Here is a 22409-nt window from a genome sequence, read left to right as displayed (position 1 = left end):
TTGATATCTTTCAGTATTTAGTCTCTCAGTCGACAAACACTATGAGCCCCTTCATTTATTTGCCTTTAATTTCTCTCAGTAATATTTTATAGTTTTCCTGGTCTTATACATTATTATATTTATTCCAAGTATTTGATTTTTATGTTATTATAAATAGTATGCTTTTAAAATTTTTGTTTTCTAATTGTTCTTGATATGTAGAAATACGAATTGATTTGGGTAGTCTAATCTGTATCCAGAAATCTTGTTAAATCACTTCTTAATTATAACAGTTTCTGTGGTGCCTTTCAGATTTTATTTCTGCACAATTATACTATCTTTTCTAATACTTATATCTTTTTTCTTGCCATATTGTATATTTTCAATTTTATTGGTTTCTTCCTTGCTCTTTCTTTTCTTTTACTTTCTTTGAATTTATTTTTGATTAACAATTTTTTGATTCAGGTATTTAGATACTTGATTTTCCAGCCTTTGTTCTTTTATGACATATACATTTAAGGATATGAATTTCCCTGTTTCCACTGCTTTAGCTGCGTCCCACACATATCAATTATTTTTATGATATTCATTTCATTCTTTCTATTTGCTAATTTCCATCATCATCTTTTTCTTTAACTATGAATTATGTATGATTGTCTTTCTTAATTTATAATTTCCTAGAGATTTTCTGTATCCCTTTTTGATACTGAATTCTAGCTTAATTCCACTGTGGTCAGAGAACATACTCTGTGTGGTTTCAGTATTTGAAATTTGGCCCAGAATAGGGTCAGTTTTGTTAAATATTTCCTGTTTCCTTGAAAGAAAATGAATTCTGCAGGATTGATTTGAGTATCCTAGTTATGTCTTTTAATGGTGTTTGTTAATTGTGTTGTCCAAATCTTCCATATCCCTACTGATTTTTTTATCTACATATTCTGTCTGATATTGAGAGAAATATATACTAACCTCTCTCAATAATGATTGTGGATTTTCTATTTTTCCTTTTAGTTTGATAATATTTGCTTTATATATGTTGAAGTTAGAGTCTTGAGTGCTTAAATATTTAGAATTATGAGATTTTACACATGTACAGAAACCTTTATAATTATGAAATATCTTTCCTTATCTCTAGTTATGATTTTTTCCTTGAAGTTTACTTTGCAATTAGTATGGCTGCAATAGCTGTCTTTGGTTAGTGTATGTTTGGTAAATCCTCCTTATTCTTTACTTTCAACCTCTGTTTCCTTATGTTTAGCGTGTGTCTCTTGTAAGCAGCATATAATTGCATGCACATGTTTTAAATCTAGTCTGACAATTGTCATTTAATTAGTATATATGTTCCATTTGTAGTAATGAAATAACTCACATATTTTACTTAAAATCTGCCTCTCATTTACTCATTCTCTCTTTGTCCCATCTATTCTGTTCTTTTATCTCTACTTATTTGCCTTCATTTAGGTTGTCTAAGTATTTTTCTATTTATCTCCTCTAATATCTATACAGTTTTTATCACTCATCTAAAGATTAGTCTAGAGATTACAACATACATTCTTGACTTGTTAAAATCTAATATTAATTAGTACTTTTGGTACTTCCAAGACAATAGCAGGACCTTAAGACTCTTTAATTCCCTTTACTCCCCTCCTAGTGCTATTGTATATTTTAAATAGCTGTATGTCTGTCTATATCTGTGCACACATATACACACATATGTATTTATACTTACAGATATATATAGCTTGTCCTAGTCCATTCAGGCAGCTGTAACAGAACGCCATAGACTGGGTGGCTTTTAAACGGCAGCCATTTATTTTTCGTAGTCCTGGAGACTCGGAAGTCTAAGATCAGGGTTCTTGACGATTTGTTGTGTGGTGAGGGTCTGCTTTCTGGTTCATAGCTGTAGTCTTACTGTGTCCTCACATGGCAGAAAGGGCAAGGGAGCTCTCTGGGGTCTCTTTTATAAGGGGATCAATCACCTCCCAAAGGCTCCACCTCCAAATACCATCACATTGGGAGTTATGTTTCAACATTTGAATTGTGGGAGGATACATTCAGTCTATAACATACTTAATCCCACAAGATATTATTATTTTGTAGTCAATATTCACTTAAATTTACTACATAGTTACCCTTCTTGTTGCTCTATATTCTTTATTACTACATCTCCGTATTTCTATCTGGAATAATTTTCCCTCTGCCTAAAGGGTAACCTTTAGCATTTCCTTTAGTGTAAGTTCTCCTAGTGGTAAATACTCTCAAGTTTTGTTTTTCTTAGCATGGCTTTACTTCACTCAGTTCCAAACATGTTTTTGCCAGCTTATTCAATTCTTGGTTAGAAGTTGTTAACTTTCAGTAATTTGAAGATATTATTCCGTTGGCTTCTGGTTTCCAGTGTTTCTGTTAAAAAATCAGATGTCAATATACTGTTGCTCCTTTGAAGGTAATGATATTTTTCTTCAATTACTTTTAATATTTTCCCCTTTTCCATTGGATTTTTAACAGTTATTATACCACACCTAGGTGTGATTTTCTTTGTATTTATCCATCTTGGACCCTGAGTCCCTGAGAGAGCGGATCTGTTTTCAGATCACATTTATTCCTAGGGAAGAGTCCTACAAGGTCTCAAAATATACCTATTAGATAAGAGAGGTGATTGATTTTATATATTATAAATAGTGGAAATAAGAACACTAAGAGGATAGAATGTGTGTTAGTAGAGTTGGATGGAATAAGTATCAAAGTTTGTCTGTTTGTTTTTTCCACCCAGCTCTTTTCCCGCCAGACTCTGCCCAGGTGTGGTTTGCCATTTCAGGGCAGTGAAGAAAGGAAATGGGATTTTAACAAATGACTGACCTTCCAGTTGCAGGGTCTGAGGACTTAAGGAATTTCTCAGTAACTATTTCTTCAATTCTTATACAGTATTCTTTTATTTGATCCCTAGTATTTAATCATTTCCATTTTTTATTCTATTACTGTTTACCTCTTCCCTATACCCTGGGCCCTCATTTGCTCAGACAACAGTAACTAGGGACTGTGACTCATGGGTCTTTCAATCAATCAGGAGTTGCCTCAAGCTTCTGTATGGGGAGAGTAATTTTGTCTTTAATTTCTAAATGCCAGTTGTAATTACTGAAACATTCTTTTCAGTACAAGACCCAAGGGGCTTGTGTATTTGTGCATTGCTAATGAAAGTTTTGCCATCAACTCATCTGCTAGTCAGTATGGATGGTAACTGCGGGTCTAATTCACACAAAATTTCCCCTAAATCTTGTCAGATCAACATTAGGTTATATATAGAGAGAGAAACTTTTAATGTGTTAAGTCAGTGGAATTTGCAAGTTCTTCATTATGGAAGTTAGCCTACCCAAACTAACATAACCCCTTGCTGTGTTTTTTCCTTTTAATATTTATATGCTATATACTTTACTTATCTTGTTTATTATCTTTCTTCCTCCACTAGAATATAAGCTTCATAACCATGAGGGCCGGGTTTTTTATCTATAATGTTCAATGAAGTAGTTCTAGTGCCTAAAAGAATCCCTATAGCAGGTACTCAATGAATATTTGTTAAATGATTAGATGGATGGATGAATAAGCAAATGAATGGATAAATGAATGAATGAATAAATGGCAGGGTCCCACTTAAAGCATGTCAGGCTTAAGCAAGTTATGGAACAAATGTGGTTTTCTTCTGTCAGGAGAATGGAATTAAAGTACACGTACACGTACACACACACACACACACACACACACACACACACACACACACACACACACACACACACACACACACACACACACACACACACACACACACACACACGAGAGACGTGCCAAATACATTCGCCTTCTGAACAGAGCAAATTTCCAGCTGTCACTGAAAGGTATAAGACAAGTTGTTGTCAGAAGGGTGTAAGAATAAATAATAACAAATTGAAGGTTCCATGTCCTCCTTAGGAGATGTTAATGCATCAATACAGAACTTCTGACTCACTTGTACTTCTTTTATTGGTATAACAATAACTTAATAAACCCAACTCTCCACTTATCCAATTGATCTATCCTTTGACCCATCCATCCATCCGTCCTACAACATTTATTGATAACCTATTGGTATACTAGAGGATAAGGATACAAAGATGAAGAAAACATGGACTACACTCAGTGGTTTCAGAGTCTAAGGAGGAAGATGAGTTTATTACATTATTGTCTCAAAGTAGAGGAAGAAACAGAGCTCTCATTGGTTCTTACACCTCATTGACAACAACAATTAATAGTTGTTAGCATCTGTGACAGCTGGAAATTTACACGATGAGTGTTTAACTTGATATAAACAAAATCCCTCCTTATTTTTTAAAGCTGAAAACAGAGACCATTATTTCTTCAATATTCCAGCTATGAGTCTACGAGGTCTCAGAGAGTATCTGTCAGTGCTGGAAGTATCTTATTTGCTGTTCATGGAGTGGTTTTCAAAAAGGAAGTGTGAATGATATTTTATTGGCAGTGAATGTCCTTTATTTGTTGTGAGAGAATGCTGCAGTGCCAGTGGGCTGTCTCCATGTTCAATAGACCATAAAATTGAAATTCCCACCGTGACCTCTACGAGATGAAATGAGTCAGAAAGTGACTCATTCTCTAATCGGTTGGAAACACAACCTTTATTGTCATTTACCTTGGATTGGATAAAAGTAAAGAGATTTTATTGCTGTAGCACTGAAAACGATTACAGCAAGGAGGGATAGAGGGAGGCTCCCTCTTACAGCGGGCTGAGCAACCCTTGCCATTTTCTCCAACCCCTTCCGGTTTTAACAAGTTGGTTGCTGTTGGTCTAGTTTTAAAAGTAACTCTATAGAAATAGAATGAAAGGGATCCCCGACACAGCCAGTTAGTTCATGTTGCTATCTTAATGAGACCTACAAAATTCTACATGATTATGTTAGCTGAGGCAGTTGCCATGCAACACAAAGACAGTCATAACGACCATTTTTCCTAATTAGCACCTCAGTTGAACTCAGAAAGACCCCTAAGATAAAAGTGACATGACAGAGATCCCCCAAATGAAATAGTTCTAATATGATATTGATGAGCTGATCTTATATATATTCGTGCCATGTGGTGACATTTCATGCTGCTGTATGACCTTGTGAAAGTCTTTGTAATTTTAAAGGAGGAACCTGGTGGTTGTGTTTTTGATGAATTTGTAGTGATTACTGCAAACAGATGAAATATAACTGAAATAGACAAAATATTAGTCTCAGTAACTTAAAAGAGGATAGTACCAATGGTTGGAAGATACACACAGAGAGTGCAGGAGGAAATATATAGTGCTTTGTTATGAGGAAGAGAAATACAGCTCCTGACATCTGGAAACTGATGTGACATTTACATGTGGGCCTTGATGTTGCTGGGAGCTGATCTGGCGCTCACAGGCAGGCTGTGGCATTCTCCTGGTGGACATAAACGACCTCAGGGCACCAGCCTCCCACACGATCACTCTGCAACCAGGATGAAGTGAGAGAAAATAAGAATACTTCATGATCTTGTCTAAGCATAGACCAAAACAAGGTGACTGGTCAAGCCACAAAGTATCAGACATCCCCCTCTCTTGGCTAATGTGAATCTCCTGCTACCTCCTTACCAATTACAGCTTTAGCCTTCTAGTTGGCCCATCTTCTTGGTAAAACTTAAGATACCAGTCATAGCGTTGTCCCCACTTCCTGACATCACCTAATCTAGAGCAAATCCCTGTTGCCTTGAACTCTCCCCATAATTACCTACCATAACCCAAAATTCTATATTAAATCCTTTCAAACGCCCTCTTACTGAGACTTCCTGTGGTTCTTCATGGCATGTGTTTTCCTTCATTGCAATGAACAAAAACCTCAACTTGTTCAACTTGTTCTTGGCGATCTTTTGGTCTCATGGGTATTGGCAGTTGCCACATAGTCATTTCAAAATCAATCCTAGTTTAACAAATTTCTATAATCTAGTTACAAGGGAAAGATTCACATCAGAGTAACCCCACACTGACCCACAGATTTTGGGGGTGGTAAGAAGCTGTTTTGAGCGCCTTGACATGCTATTTTCAGTCACTTATTAATCATATACAAGAGCCCTCCCCTGTTTTTAGAATGCTCTGTTCACTGTGGTTTAGTATCTTAATACCTACATAAACTAGAGGGACTTTTTTTTAATATGGAAGTGTCATACATATCAAGGCACTCTGCATGTACTGTTTAGACAATAATAAAAGAGTGTCTGTATTCAGTACCCAGTTTAAGAATGAGAGCATTCTTGTTTTGCATTTTTTATTCCCTTGCTTTACTTTATGGTTTTACTGTCTACTTGGATATATCCCTAAGTAATATATTTTCTCATTTTTGAATTCTATAGAAATGGAAATCATACTGTGTATTCTTTTTTTTTAACATCTTTATTGGAGTATAATTGCTTTACAATGGTGTGTTAGTTTCTGCTTTATAACAAAGTGAATCAGTTATACATATGTTACCATATCTCCTCCCTCTTGCATCTCCCTCCCTCCCACCCTCCCTATCCCACCCCTCTAGGTGGTCACAAAGCACCGAGCTGATCTCCCTGTGCTATGCGGCTGCTTCCCCCTAGCTATCTATTTTACGTTTGGTAGTGTGTATATGTCCATGCCACTCTCTCACTTTGTCCCAGCTTACCCTTCCCCCTCTCCATATCCTCAAGTCCATTCTCTAGTAGGTCTGTGTCTTTCTTCCCGTCTTACCCCTAGGTTCTTCATGACCTTTTTTTTCTTAGATTCTATATATATGTGTTATCATACAGTATTTGTTTTTCTCTTTCTGACTTACTTCACTCTGTATGACAGACTCTAGGTTCATCCACCTCACTACAAATAACTCAATTTCGTTTCTTTTTATGGCTGAGTAATATTCCATTGTATATATGTGCCACACCTTCTTTATCCATTCATCTGTTGATGAACACTTAGGTTGCTTCCATGTCCTGGCTATTGTAAATAGAGCTGCAATGAACATTGTGGTACATGACTCTTTTTGAATTACGGTTTTCTCAGGGTATATGCCCAGTAGTGGGATTGCTGGGTCGTATGGTAGTTCTGTTTGTAGTTTTTTAAGGAACCTCCATACTGTTCTCCATAGTGGCTGTATCAATTTACATTTCCACCAGCAGTGCAAGAGTGCTCCCTTTTCTCCACACCCTCTCTTTATTGTTTCTAGATTTTTTGACGATGGCCATTCTGACCGGTGTGAGATGATATCTCATTGTAGCTTTGATTTGCATTTCTCTAATGATTAATGATGTTGAGCATTCTTTCATGTGTTTGTTGGCAATCTGTATATCTTCTTTGGAGAATTGTCTATTTAGGTCTTCTGCCCATTTTTGGATTGGGTTGTTTGTTTGTTTGATATTGAGCTGCATGAGCTGCTTGTAAATTTTGGAGATTAATCCTTTGTCGGTTGCTTCATTTGCAAATATCTTCTCCCATTCTGAGGGTTGTCCTCTGGTCTTGTTTATGGTTTCCTTTGCTGTGCAAAAGCTTTGTGACTCTTGGCTCAACGTTTTTTTGTGAAATCTATCCATGTTTATGTGAATACCATTCCGTTCATCTTCACTGTTGTATCCTTCTATAATGTATCTGTTTTCTTGTTGATGCAGATTTTTGTTGTTTTAGTTTATAATGTTACAAAAAATGCTGCTATGACATTGTTGTACATATGGCCTAACAAACATGTACAAGAGTTTCCTTGGGTAAGGTTTTTAAACTGTGAGTTATGACCTATTGGCGGGTCATGACCAGCATTTAAGAAAAAAAGGAAACAAAATGTCAGCATATATAAAATTATATGTATGTAAGTATATATATACTTGTGTGTGTGTGTGTGTGTGTGTGTGTGTGTGTGTGTGTGTGTGTGTGTAGTTATTTTCTGGATTGTGGTATAAAACATACTTTTTTCTTTCCAATTCCCCTTTCCCCCATCCCCTGCCTCCGATAACCATAATTCTGTTCTCTTTTTCTATGTGTTTGGGGTCTTTTTGGAAGTATAATTGACCTCCAACACTATGTTAGTTCCTGGTGCACAACATAAGTCTAGTTTACATCTGTCACCATATGAAGATATTACATTATTATTGACTGTATTCCCCATGCTGGACATTTCATCCCCTTGAGTCATTTATTTTGTAGTTGGAAGTTTGTACCCTCTAAATCTCCCTCACCTAATTCACTCATCCCCTCGCCCCCCTCCCCTCTGGCAACCAGCTGTGTTTCTTACTGTGACCTCTGCCAAAAATGTTTGAGAAGACTCCGGTAGGGAGTGCATCTAGGAATGAAACTGAACAGCAAATGGTATGAGCATTTTCAGCCTTATAAGATGACAAGTTGTTTTTTATAATCGTTGTACCAATTTAAACTCCACGAACATTGTATAAAAGTTTCCTTTACAATCTTACCAACACTTGGCATCATGAAGAATTTTAATTGTTGTCCAACTGGTAGATATAAATGGATATCTTATTATGATTTTAATTTGAATTTTTCTGATTACTAATGAGGTTGAGCATCTTTTCATAGGTTTATTGGCTGTCTTGGGTTCCTCTTCTGTGATATGACTATTTATATATTGCCAAATTTTCTATTAGGCTGTTAGTGTTTACTGATTTGAAGGTGTTTTTTTATGACCCCCTTCATCTCTAGAAATGCTTTTGCCTTAAGGTCTATTTTGTTTGCTATTCATACAACGATATCAAGTTTCTTTTGGTTAATATTTATGTGGTATATATTTTTTTATCGTTTGCCTTTCAACCTTCCTGTGTCCATATGCTTAAGATGAGACTATATAGCGTATCTGCTATTTTAAATTATATGTTATATGTATTTAACTATTTGCTATACATATATGCTGTATGTATAATGTCTACATATACCTGCTATGCATATATGATATATAATTGTTAAAGTTTAATTTGACAGTATTTTTTCTTAAACTATAGAGTTTAGTCTACTTATGTTCATTGTAATTGCAATATTTGCATTTGTTTCTATTGCAATTACTGTAATATTTGCTTTTATTTATATTATCTGTAGATTGATTGAAGTACTATATTTTTCTCATTCCATTTTATCCTCTCTACTAGTGTAGATATTATATGAATTTTTATTTTTAGTGGTTACCCTGGAAATCACAACATTCATATTTAATTTTATAAATCATTAGTTATAGCCTTCTTCTAATCAGTAAAAGGAACTTGGTATTCTTAAACTCCAAATATCATCAGCCTGGCTTGTATATACTTTTTGTCCTATGTTTTAGACCTACCTTATTTTCAATTCAACAATTTAGATATTATCATTTTTGTTTTACATCAACATTTGTTTAGATTTATCCACGTGTTTTACCATTTTCACTTTTCACCATTCCTTTTTATATCTCAGATCTACTTTAATTAACTCTTCTTGAAGTAAAGTCTCTAGAAGTTCCTTTAGTGAAACTCTATTGATGGTAAATTATCTCACTTTTTATTTTACTGAAAATTTTTTTGTTTTACTCTTATTCGTCAACAGTGTTTTCTCTGGATATACAGTTCTAGATTGATAGTTATTTTCTCTCAGAGCTTTGTAGATATCATTTCACTGGCTTCTGGATTTCATTATTTCTACTGAAAGTCAACTGTCATCCTAATCGTCATTCCTCTGTATGTAATCTGTTTTTTTCCCCCTCTCTAGCTACGTTTAAGATGTTCTCTTTATCTGTAGTGTTCTACAGTTTCACCATAATATGCCTAGGGGTTTCTTTTTACTTTTCCTGTTGGAAGGGAAGAAAGGAATAAATATATACCATCATCTCCATAAGGCCAGGGTCCTTGTTTGTCTTTTTCACATCTGTACTCTTAGCCTTAGCACAGGGCTTAACACATGTAGGAATGCAATAAATATTTGATGTGTAATGCATAAATTTATAAATAATTCTAGTTTCCTTATGAATAGTAAGAAAGAAACTCATCTTATTTCAGCATATCTAATAAGCGTGTCATCTCAGATGTCTCTGGTCACTAGTAGAAGATAAAGGAAGAAAATGAATCTTTTGGTCACTGTTCTTCTTTTTTAGGATAAGATTACCTATTTTTCCCCTGTAAATCTAAGGACAACTTGATTTTACATTTAAATAAGCTTCCAAGTGAAAGTTTGAACTCCCATGAGTTTAATGTTAAAATTAGGGCCTAGCAAATTCTGAATACTCAGTAATCATTAATCAGAAATAATGAGTGTAACTCAATTTCAGTCAAACTCACTCTTTAGAGTATGACCTATAGGAAATACATCGTCTATTCTGAGCCTTGTATTTCTGAAATATTAGATTGATGTGGCAGAGAAGAATATAACTTTTATAGTGGGTGTCATGTTTATTTTCTTTCCTCTTTTACCCCTCCTTTATTCCTGTCACTCTGCCCCCAACACAGAGACAAACTTGCAGGCACGTGTACATGCACACACACACAATCATAGCCCGTCATATGAAATGCTACATGTTATTCCGTGGCTTCTGTACGTTTTCACCCTTACTCAAAGCCTTGTCATACCTGACAGCTACAAGTTCTTTACTGACAATTTTGCCAAATATAAAGGGCTTTCGGTATAAATCCTGTCTTTGTCATAATACTTTGGACAAGTTATTTAACCTCTGTGAGCTTTGATTTCTTCACCTGCAAATTGAGAATAACATAGCTACTTTATGGCTTATAGTGAGGATTCTAGGTGTCATGTGTAAAGTGGCTAATGCATGACTTGGTGCGTGGTACACACTGACTCAGCCTTAGCTCCCTGTTCTTCTGCTAAGCCTTCCATCTACCTCCAGGACTTGAGAAGGTGGCAAAGGCATAATCCCGAGAGATTGTTCTGATGTTGCAGAGTTCTGAAACGACAAATGACTCAAGTCCATATCTGAGTCGAGCAAATATAAGGATTATAGTTATTGTTCTTATAAGGATAGCAAGAAGTAATGACTGACAATTCTGGGAAGATCTTATTTGTGTTAGGTGTTGGCAGCTCTAGGCATATATGGTGAAGATGATATGGAGGCCCATTTCCTGGGGCGTGTAGACCTGGTGTGGCCCTCTTTCCCCTGTCACACATGAAATGGCCATTGATGTGGCCATTTCACCCTATATCTCAAGAACATCCACCTCACCCTATATCTCAAGAACATACCAAAAAACAAAGACAAAAAAACCAACTCAAACAAACAAAAAATACAAGCTGAGGCTTTGGCATGCCTCTCTTAGTTGTTTTCTATCGCTGATCTGTATTATTCCCCTTGCTCTTGTTTCTTTTTGTGTCAATTCTTTGTTCTATTGCAGAGGTTGGCAAACTTTTTAAAAAATAAGATGCCAGACAGTAAGTATTTTAGACTTTGTGGGCACTGTGGTCTCTGCTGTAACTACTCAAGTTTGCAGTTGTAGCAGAAAAGCAGCCAGAGACAACACATAAACAAGTGAGCATGGCCGTGTTCCAATAAAACGTTATTAATAGACACTGCCTTTTGAGTATAATTCATATTAATTTTCACATGTCATGAAATCTTCTGCTTTTGATTTTCCCCAACCATTTAAATTGTAAAAACCATCTCTAGCTCGTAGGCTGTACAAAACAGGTAGTGAAGTGAATTTGGCCCACAAGCCATAGTTTGCCTACCTCTGCCCTATTCTTCCTCTGAATTTTTCATAGGTATCTTCTTAGAACCCATGCAAATCATTTCCTGAGTTGAATACTTAAACAAATAGGTTTTTATGTTTAATGATTCTGTTAGTTTTCTGTGGCCACCATCACAAATTGCCACAATTTAGCAGCTTAGAACAATGTAAATATATGATCTTGATGCCGAAAAGTCGGCCTCCGTGCACCAGTGCCGAATTGAATCTTGGAGACAGAGTTTTGGGTGAAGTAGAAAAGGATAGCTTTATTGCTTTACCAGGAAAAGGGGGACACGGCAGGCTCGTGCCCCTGAAGAACTGTTGTCCCAACCTGAGAGGATTTGGTGAGGAGTTTTATAGCAGTGGTTCAAGGAGGGGGTTGCTGTTAAGATTAGGGTGTGTGCAGGGCCTGCACTCCTTTAATCTGGCCTCAGGTAGTCTCTTGATGAGCTTCTCTGGTTCCTTTAATCTGGCCTCAGGTGGTCTTCTCTGGAATGAACAATGCTGACATCTTCCATTTGTTGGGGGTTTTAGTTCTGTAAAGAGCTCAAAGATACTGTTATGTGTATCCCTTGAGGGGGCACCAGGACCCTGCCCCAAGGCTGCACTGTTGTTTCTTGACTGCTCCTCCCTTGTCTCTGCATCTCCTCCCTCCGCTGATTAGCAACTGTTCGAATCTGCCCTTTGGAACACAGGGAAGGTCACAGAGGCTGTAGTCTGTTCCCTACAAACAAGAAACAACAGAAAGGCTTCCGTGCCCAGGAGCCCCACAGGGTCCTGCTCGGTTTCAGTCTCACAGTTCCGTAGCTCAGGAGGCTAGTTTGGCTTGTTTCTCTACTCTCGGTTCACTAGGCTGAAATCAAGGTGTCCGCTGGCTGAGCTCCTATCAGGAGGCTCTGGGAAGATTCCACTTCCAAGCTCATTTTCATGGGCAGATTCTGATTCCTTGTGGCTGTAGGAACGAGGCTTCTGTTTCCCCACTGGCTGTTAGCTAAGAGCCAGCCTTTGCTCCGAGAGGCCTGTCTCTCTGATCCTTGCATATGGACCTCTACATCTCAGAGCCCTCTTCTCACGTTTGCAATCTGTCTGACTTCCCATTCGGCAGCATCTCAGTATCCAACTTCCTCCTCTTCTTCCTCTGTTTTTAAGAGGAAGTGATTACAGTGGGCCCGCCTAGATAATCCAGGACAAGCTCCCTATTTCAAGGTCAGCTGATAGGTAACTTCAGTTCCCTCTGCAAAGTTCAATCACAGCAGTACCTACATTAGCATTTGATTGAATAATTAAGGGACAGGAATCTAGAGGCAACATCTTTAGAATTTAGAATTGAACAATTACCACGTAGATTTCCAACATAAGTATTGATGTATAAGTCTAGATCACTTAAGATGTATCCAGAAATAATTTAACCCATTCAAGTATTCAGTTTGGGTGTATTTTATACAGTTTTGGAGCTAATCCAATAATCCTTGCTTCTCAGTAGATGATCTAGCCACTTGAGAGGAAATTTGAGATGTACATGCTATGGTCATTCAATGAATAATTTGCTCCAAGGATGACATTTTCACTTTTTTCCCAGTAGTAGAACTGGGTTTCATAGATAACTTACCTTTGTTTCCTACATTCAGTACTAGTTCAGGATAATTGCTGTGGAGAACAAATTGACATATTTTTCTGGAGTGATTTTTTTTTTTATATTTAAGATCCAATTGTCAATTTCTAAGTCCAACCAGGTACTGAATCTCATGGATATAATACTCTAGGGCTAGAAATCTCTCTTTGACGCCTAGCTGCTTTGCTTCGACCACCATGTCAGACTTGTCACCGATCTTGCTGATTTTCATCCTCAGTTGTTACCTGAAAACTGGGTTTGCCTCTTGGTGGGTGTTGAGCCAATAGACACAGCCAAGCCAAAGATGGGGAGAAGAAGGAAGTATTTATTATTACTTGAAGCAAGTAAGGAGAACACCAGGGATCGTTCTCAAAAGAGTGTCTCCCCAACAGCAAAACTGGGGAAGCTTTAAGTTGAGTACATGCGTACTCATGAGGGAGCTTCAGCATAGAATTGGAGCAAGTCGACAGAGTCCAAGCTTCAGTTGATTGAAGTCAGGAGGGGCGACATCATCATTCCATCCTCCACCTGGGTGGGGGCCTTAGTTCCTGCAGAACTCAAAGATATTATGTTTATCTCTTAAGGAACCAGGACCCTGCCCCAAGGCTGCACTTTTGTTTCTTGACTGCTCCTCCCTAGTTTCTGCATTCCCTCCCTTAAGATCATTAATTACTGAGACCTGTTCCAGGGCAAGTATTTTAGCCAGGCTCAGATCACAAAATGGCTTAGGCCAAAATGGGTTCTACGTCAAGAAAGCCATTCCTGCTTCCCTTTCTCCAGGGACCCCCTAACCTATCTGCTTCATAGTGGCCCAAGTATCTTTATCTTTCTTTTCACTTCTTGCCCGCATGGTACCCTGATTCACATCTTCATCATTTCCTATCCTATCTGTTGCAATAACTTCTTCATTGGCCTTCCTGCTTCTGGTTTCTCCCCCTTACAATGCTCCAGAGATGCTGTGATTCAACCTGAAATTTAGAATAACTGCCGGAGTTCCCTAGCATCTCCAAAACGGCATTCCAACTCCTTCACTTGACATTCAGAGATTCCCATTATGTGACCCAATCCTACCTTTCAACCTCATCATTTTCCATTACAGTCCTCCATAGAGGTGTTGGGACAAGTAGTAAGTGAACATGGGCCATGTTCTGAGAATGGTAAATAGGTCTGTGTAACTGGGGTAAAGGGTTTGTGTAACCGTTGCAGATGGGTGTGATTATTCAAAGGTCCTTCTTTTCCACATTCAACGTTCAACTGATTGTGAAACCCAGACAGGTCCTTCTACCACCTACGTTTTTAATTTGTCTCCTCCTCTCTATTAGTCTTGCCATTGCCCTAGCTCGGCTTTTGCCATCTCTCTCCTGGACTGTTGCCATGGCCAACCTGTCTCTTTGTCCCATTCTCTCTTTACTCTAACTCAGTCATTATATTACATCAAGGTATCGTGCTAAAACAGAGTCTGATTGGGACACCCTTGGTGGTCCAGTGGTTAAGACTCCGTGCTTCCACTGAGGGGGCACAGGTTCTATCCCTGGCCAGGGAACTAAGATCCTGCATGCCGTGCATCATGGCCAAAAAAAAAAAAAGAAAGAAAGAAAACAGAGTCTGATCATGGCCCCTTTATAATTCAAAGCCTTCATTTGTTGCCCACTGTTGTCATTAAGGATTATTTACCCACTGATGCAGTGGTTAAGAATTTGAGCTATAGCATAAAAAAATGAAATAGTGCCATTTGCAGCAACATGGATGGATCTAGAGATTATCATACTAAGTGAAGTAAGCCAGACAGAGAAAGACAAATATCATATGATATCACTTATATGTGGAATCTAAAATATGGCACAGATGAACTTATTTACAAAACAGAAACAGACTCACAGACATAGAGAACAGACTTGTGGTTGCCAAGGGAGGGGGGAGGGATGGGTTGGGAGTTTGGGATTAGCAGATGCAAACTGTTATAAATAGAATGGATAAACAACAAGGTCCTACTGTGTAGGACAGGGAACTATATTCAATACCCTGTGATAAGCCACAGTGGAAAAGAATATGAGAAAGAATGTATATATATATATGTATAACTGAATCACTTTACTGTATAGCAGAAATTAATACAACATTTTAAATCAACTATACTTGGATAAAATAAATGTAAAAAAAAGAACTTGAGTTATAGGCCAGACTGCTTGGGATGGGATCCTGGCTTTACGTGTGAGACACATCATTTTGTTGCTCTAAGTCTCAGTTTCCTCCTCTATAAAATGGGGATAATAATGTTTACAGAGGGTTGTTATGTGGATAAAAGTATACTTAGTATGAAGAGCAATTAGCAGATACCTGGTACATAGTACGTATGCAACTAATAGTGGCCATTAAAATCACCATAATATACTCCAAAGATTGAGATGGACTCTATAAATAACTATAGGCTATTTTTTAGCCTATAGGCTATAAATAACTATAGGCTATTTTTTACTTAATTAAGGATTTTTGAGAGTTTATTTGGCTAAAGAATTGAATTTCAATGCTGTCCTCTTTTCTTTTGAGTAGGCAGCTAAGGATTGTAACTGGTGAATGGTTTTTTGAAGAAAAGGCAAAGCGTTTCAAGCACGTCAGTGTTCTGGGCACTGATGTTGTCCGACAGTCCATCTTAAGAAGTCCAGGTAACTAAAGCAAAACTGTTTTAACCTTCATTTTGGCAGGCTAAATACCTTCCCTATATTATGTAGCAAATGAGAACAGTTGAATTTCCTGAATCCCTTGGGTCATTTCAAAACTCAGTGGCATGAAATCTAAATCTGCAGTTCATACAAGGGAAGAGGAAGTCGGTAGAAAATAAAACCCACAGTGATTTTTCATATATGTGACACACTGAGATTTTCAGGGGAGGCATTTATCTTCATCACAGACGGGTCTTTTCCTGAATGCACTTCCAATATTTTACTAAACATTTAAGAAAGTAACATAAAACAGGTGAATTACATGATTCACATTGTGAAAGCAATCCTTGGTTTTTCAACAGGATGTGTTTCAGATTTCATTTAAATGTTGTTTTTTCTCATCCAGTGATTCTCAACCAGGGGCTGATATTTTGTACTGTGCCCCCCTCCATCAAGCTAGGCGAGTGTTGAGATATGCAAGGGGGCATTTTTGATTGTCCCAATGACTATGGGGGAATTAATGGCATTTAGAGATGCTAAATGGCCTGAAATTGCACAAGACGGTTTCACTCAATGAGGAATTATACTGTCACCAAATGCAAATAACACCCCCCCTTGAGAACATTACTCTGTGCATTGAGACTACAATTTAATTGGTTAAATATTGAGTGAACCTGTGTTTAGGAGCATGTTTCTCAGGTATGCTGTAGTAAAGGTGGAGCAGGTGTCTTTTGGTCTGTTCCTAGGGTATCTCCCTTTTCAGACACTGGAGACAAATGCCCTTATTTTTAAGTCTGGCGGGTAGGGCTGGGAGGCTTGGACCTGATTCCAGTGCCACTTCTGGGTGTCACAGTAGCAAGGAAGGGCTTTCCCAGGTGGGTAACGTCAGGTCTGATGCCACAGTGGGACAGAGTGGAGTTAGAAGTAAGCAGTTAGCTCTGGCTGCTTCCTCCGCTCAAACCTCAGCACCTTCCAGAGTGTAGACTGTCTCTCAAGTCACGAGGTGTGTGCACAGGTGTTGGCCTCCCGGGAAGTCTGGCTTATGTGTTCAAAAATCAGGGGATCGTTTCTAGTATCCCATGCTAGAATTCAGTCTCTAGGGATTTGGAGTTCTCATGAACCAGGCTCCCCTTCCCTAAAAATATTTGCAGAGGGATCATGTATAGTTGCTCCATTGCAGTCACCCCTAGAAAGCTTATCTCAGCAAAACTCCCACAGATGAGCCCCAATCTTAGTCCTCACTTAACTGTGGAACACTCAACAGATTAGAAATAAGTGCGTGACCGGGAAACATGGATGGGCACATCACTGCCAATTTTTTAGACTTCTGTGTCCTGTGCTAATGTAGGAAAGTGAATGAAGAATAGAAAATTGCTCTCATTTCTGGCCACTTCATATGTAAATTTGTCTTCTGGTTGTCTTTCATGAGGAGCTGAAGAAATACAAAGCCAAGAACAAACCCACCAGAACGCAGAAAAGTCAGACGCTTCGCTTTCTGCTGGGCGGAGGGCCAGCCACGATGGGCCCAGGAAAAAGGGGTAAGTAAGACCCAGCCTCTTCAAGGGAATCTTTGACCTTTGTTCCAGTCACTTGTGAAATAGATGCCTTAGTTTCTCAAGTCTAATGTCACCTAAGTGACCCAGAGAAGGTCAGAGACTCATCCGAGGTAACCTTCTCCTATCATTCTCCTCAGGAAATGCAGTTTTAATTACTTTCAGTTTTAGATAAAGGTCCCTTCTGACCTGAACCTGTAAGAGTTTTTCTTTCACTTGACATATCTGGTCCTTTACTTCTGGGTAGAAGGTTTCATGCTAGGGCCAGTCTTGTCTGTAAGGAGGTGACAACTGCCTTTGTTGTAGCGTCAACATACCTCCCCCGCACCCAACCTGAGTGCTGACGCAAACTGAAACCTCCAAATCAGAGATTTATGAATAGGGCTTAAAACATTGTCTCCCCTCTTTGAAATGCGGGCCTCCTTAAGGAAGAAATCATTTGCCCACCTCACTGACTTCATTCAGAAAGCAAATATGTGTCAAGTGCTGAGAATAGGAATGGGAGGCACACAGGGACACAAGATTCAGAGAGGCGCTGGGAAACTCGGAGTGAGAAGGTTCCATCAGGGAGAGTCAAGTGGCCCCCGAAATGCAGGTCATAAGGACCCAAAAAGAAAACTGTTGCCTTACAGCCCTGCCTGTTGTAGTCTCCATTTCTCAGGCAACTGGTGGCCAGTTTTGTGGCCGAGGGAGTGAGAATCCTAATCTACACCAAGTGGCTTTATGGTTCTTTCTGGGTAGCGTGGCTTCGTTCTCAGCAGGAGCCAATGTGAGGGGCTGCCAGTGCCTGAGCCTTCATCTGTCGCTACAGAAAGTCCATTTTGTTCTGTTCTGTTTTGTTTTTTAAAGAATCTGGAACTGTGAGTAGACATGAAACCTAAATGTCATTTGACTCAAAGACTCATGACTAACCATGTCTTTGTTAATTAGCAGAGATGAACGGGAAAGATAGCCTAGAGGGACCATACATCCTATGTGTTGAGTCTTCCTACCACGTTAAACCCATTTGTCACTCCTCGAGGCTCCCACGGTGCCTTGTGCCCATGCGTCACTCGTCACTCGGTGCCTTGTGCCCGTGCGTCACTCGTTACTTGGTGCGCTCTGACACAAAGCCCCTCCCTGCACAAGAATGTAAAGTAAATGAACTGGTCTCGCTCAATACCACCCCCGTTTAATTGTAAGCTCCTTTAGTGCTGGCCCAGTGTCTTTTTTGCTTTTGTGCTACAGTATCCAGCATGGTGCCTGGCCCATCGAAAAGAATCAGTGGTCTGATTGAATTAAACTCAGAGCCCACAAGTGCTTCTAGGAGCTGTAGTGCCCAGACCCCAGGCCAGGCATCACTGTGTGGGTTACAGAATGGCGGGCTTGGAGCTAGGAGACAACAGTGAGCCCTGCTAGAACTCAAAACTGGCATCGGATGCTTCTGTCTTCAAGGAATATAACACCTAGTCGGGAAGAAAAGGTTCAAAGGTCCACACCTGAAAAGTTAATTTGTACAGAAGGATTTTAGAAAAACATAAGATGACAATATGAGCTGCCTGAAAGCCTTTCTAAAACAACAAGACAAGGAGTTAACTACAAGAGATAGAATATGGAAATAAATAATTTAAATTTTAAATTTATTTATTTATTTATTTTTTGGCTGCATCGGGTCTGGGTCTTAGTTGCGGCATGCGGGCTCTTCCGGGCGTCTCTCTAGTGGTGGCATATGGGCTCCAGCGCGCGTGGGCTCTGTAGTTGCGGCACACGAGCTCTCTAGTTGTGGCTCACATGTTCAGTAGTTGCAGCATGCTGGCTTAGTTGCCCCACAGCATGTGGGATCTTAGTTCCCTAACTAGGGATCGAACCCACGTCCCCTGCATTGGAAGGCAGATTCTTAACCACTGGACTACCAGGGAAGTCCCAATAATTAATTAAATATTAAATAAGTGGCTTAGATCATTGATGTCGGGAGGGCACAGGGGCCATTGGGAAAGACATGAAATTCTAAGTGGGACTTGATGAGGACTTTGAAAGATGGATGGGGCCAGGATAACAAAAGAGGAGGAACAGTGATTCCAGGTGGAGGAGACACCATAAGCAGCACTGCAGAGGTAAGGACATGCACAAGGTGGTTCTCAGAGCAGCATAAATTGACATTATATTAACTGCTATTCTCACCAAAAATGTAATTTTCCAGTTAGATGAAAGCTTCTGACACTTTGACGAGACATTCTTCTAGTGGTCTTTGAAACAGAAACAACTCGGCAGATTCTATTAAGATTGTCCCAGTACCTCTGGAATACTTTTTCCCCCTGAGAAAACTGGAGCCTGTAAAGTAAACGAACTGGTCTCTCCAGATACCATCGCAAAAAGAAGATAGCTTTGGTTTTTTTAATCCAAGTGCATTTGGTTTTTTAATCCAAGTGCATTTGGAAAGATCCATGTTTGAGGCCTTTGGTAGCCTGGATTGTGACTTGAATCTTGGTTTCTGAAAAGCTCTTTTTAAGTTCCTAGTAATTTAGTGTAATGGGCATGCGATCAGATTTCATCTGGTATGAGCCATTCCATTGTTCAAACTTATTACCCCAGGGACATGGGTGCCGTCACTTATTCCACAAGAATTATCTGCGTTCTAGTACGTGCCAGGCATCTCTCTAAACTCAGGGGACCTAGCAGGGAGCAAGAAGAACAGAGTTGCTGCTCTCAGGGAGCTGCGGTCTAATAAGTTGCTACCTCAGTTGGTCTCAGAGGATCACCCTAGCTCTCCTCTCTGAGCAAGGTGAGTTCAAGCTCCCTTTTCTCAGTATCCTATAAACAGGCTCTGCCCAGGCGTTGCTTCTCCATTCTCAGGTGACAGTGGCGAGTCCCCAAAGTCAATGGTCTTCTTCTTAGGAGGGACAGAGGCCTGGCTTACCAGCAACTGGTACAGCCTTGGGAGCCTACCAGAACCTTTGACACTCTACTGCAGAAGCCCTGGGGACTGTCCAGAATTTCTCAGCCCCAAGTCTGCTTGAAAGAAGAATTATTTACTGTTGAAAGTACAAGAAATGGTATTTTTGAAATGATATGTTTAAATGCTTTCTTGTCTTGCTTTTAAATATATATATATATAATTTCAGATTTCTTCTTAGCAAGTTCAGATCAGCAACCAGAGGAGAAATTGTAACTTCAAAAACTGAAAGTGGGCGGAGCTACAGCTTGGACTTAGACAGCCAAAATTTTCGGAGTTTAAAGTCAGCCCCCGGTTCAGACAGGTAAGACACATACAGATTGGCCAATGGGATAGCCTGAGGATAAGGTTGATGAATTTCCATCCAAACAGTGTTTCTGGACACCTGTAAAGTATTCCCTCTCGGAGATCTAACGCATAATGTGAAAAGCCAGGAGGATATATTTTAGTTGAAATGGAAAGCACTTACACTTCTGGAATTACAGCTATTGAAATCATCTGTGTTACCTGCACGACTGAGACTTGATGTTTTGGGACTCAGGGCTGCAGTTCAGATGGAGAGATCCAGGAAAATAAATTATTTTCATTGATTTCTTGATATTTTTCTGTTTAAGCTTCTGAAAAAGAAACCTCTAAGTGTCGTACATTCCTTGCAGCTTTTTTTTTTAAAAAAAAATTTATTTATTTATTTATTTATGGCTGTGTTGGGTCTTCGATGCTGCACGCGGGCTTTCTCTAGTTGTGACAAGCAGGGGCTACCCTTCTTTGCGGTGCGCAGGCTTCTCATTGCAGTGGCTTCTCTTGTTATGGAGCACAGGCTCTAGGCACGCGGGCTTCAGTAGTTGTGGCTCGCGGGCTGTAGAGTGCAGGCTCATTAGTTGTGGCACACGGGCTTAGTTGCTCTGCAGCATGTGGGATCGTCCCAGACCAGGGCTCGAACCCCTGTCCTCTGCATTGGCAGGTGGATTCTTAACCACTGCGCCACCAGGGAAGCCCCCTGCAGCTTTTAAAAAATTAAAAATAATTTCATTTGAATTGCCTCAGAGAATTTCCATAAATTCCACTTCTTTCTAGTTCCACCACCTCTAACTTGTTGTCAGTGGGACAGCTCCTCAAATCTCCTATGCATAGAGCTATCACCTTGTCAAGAAAAGTAAAGAGAGAAAGGATAGCCAAGAGCGTAGTCATTTCATATCAGGCTTGATGTTCTTTATCCTGTTGGGGCATAAGTCAAGGCTTATTTTCACGACCGGTGTATTATCAAAGGCAACGATGAGAAAAAAGATCTACCCTCATGTTTCATTAAGAGCACAGGTACTCTTATACTGATACCTTTTTCCCTATAGCAGCGGTCCCCAGCCTTTTTGGCACCAGGGGCCGGTTTTGTGGAAGACAGTTTTTCCCCAGGGGTTCCGACAGTAACGCAAGCGATGGGGAACGGCAGATGAAGCTTCAATCGCTTGCCGGCTGCTCACCCCCTGCTGTGTGGCCCGGTTCCTAACAGGCTGCGGACCGCTACCGGACCCCTGCCCTGTAGCATTTCTCTAAACCAGTGTCACTATATGTAAAACTGCACAGAAAAAAATAAGCATAAAATAAATCACTTCTCATCCACTATCAAAAGATTATCACTGTATTCACTCTTTTCCAAATTTTTAAGAATGTAGATTTATTTCCTTTATGATAAAAAAAATACTTTAAACCCTGGTTGCGTTTGTCCTTGAAGTCATTTCCTTTGACTTCCCTTGGGGTAGCCCCCAGTCGTGTCCCATGAAAACTTTATATAAAGAAAAAAGCTCATTTTGGGTTTTGATTGCTGAATTCTCTCAGACAATGATCAAGATTATTTAGAGATGATAAGCATCTCGCTTAGTGTTGCTATTTTTTTTTTTTTTTTTTTTTTTTTGGCGGTACGCGGGCCTCTCACTGTTGTGGCCTCTCCAGTTGCGGAGCAACAGGCTCCGGACGCGCAGGCT

At 39.4% G+C, this 22409-nt stretch overlaps 1 protein-coding gene across 1 annotated transcript in view; it reads left to right on the top strand.

The window, feature by feature from the left end:
- SYTL5 (synaptotagmin like 5) overlaps positions 1-22409 on the top strand; it is a 131757-nt gene that overhangs the window by 34366 nt on the left and 74982 nt on the right. The window contains exons 3-5 of the mRNA XM_060137060.1: positions 15839-15951; positions 17378-17486; positions 20603-20737. Coding sequence (XP_059993043.1) covers positions 15839-15951; positions 17378-17486; positions 20603-20737 — 357 coding nt within the window. The remainder of the gene's footprint in view (positions 1-15838; positions 15952-17377; positions 17487-20602; positions 20738-22409) is intronic.

Source organism: Lagenorhynchus albirostris, chromosome X (genome assembly GCF_949774975.1).
Source record: "Lagenorhynchus albirostris chromosome X, mLagAlb1.1, whole genome shotgun sequence".
Taxonomy (NCBI): Eukaryota; Metazoa; Chordata; class Mammalia; order Artiodactyla; family Delphinidae; genus Lagenorhynchus; species Lagenorhynchus albirostris.
The sequence above is the reverse complement of the archived record's forward strand: the minus strand, read 5'-3'. Positions and strand labels throughout refer to the sequence as shown.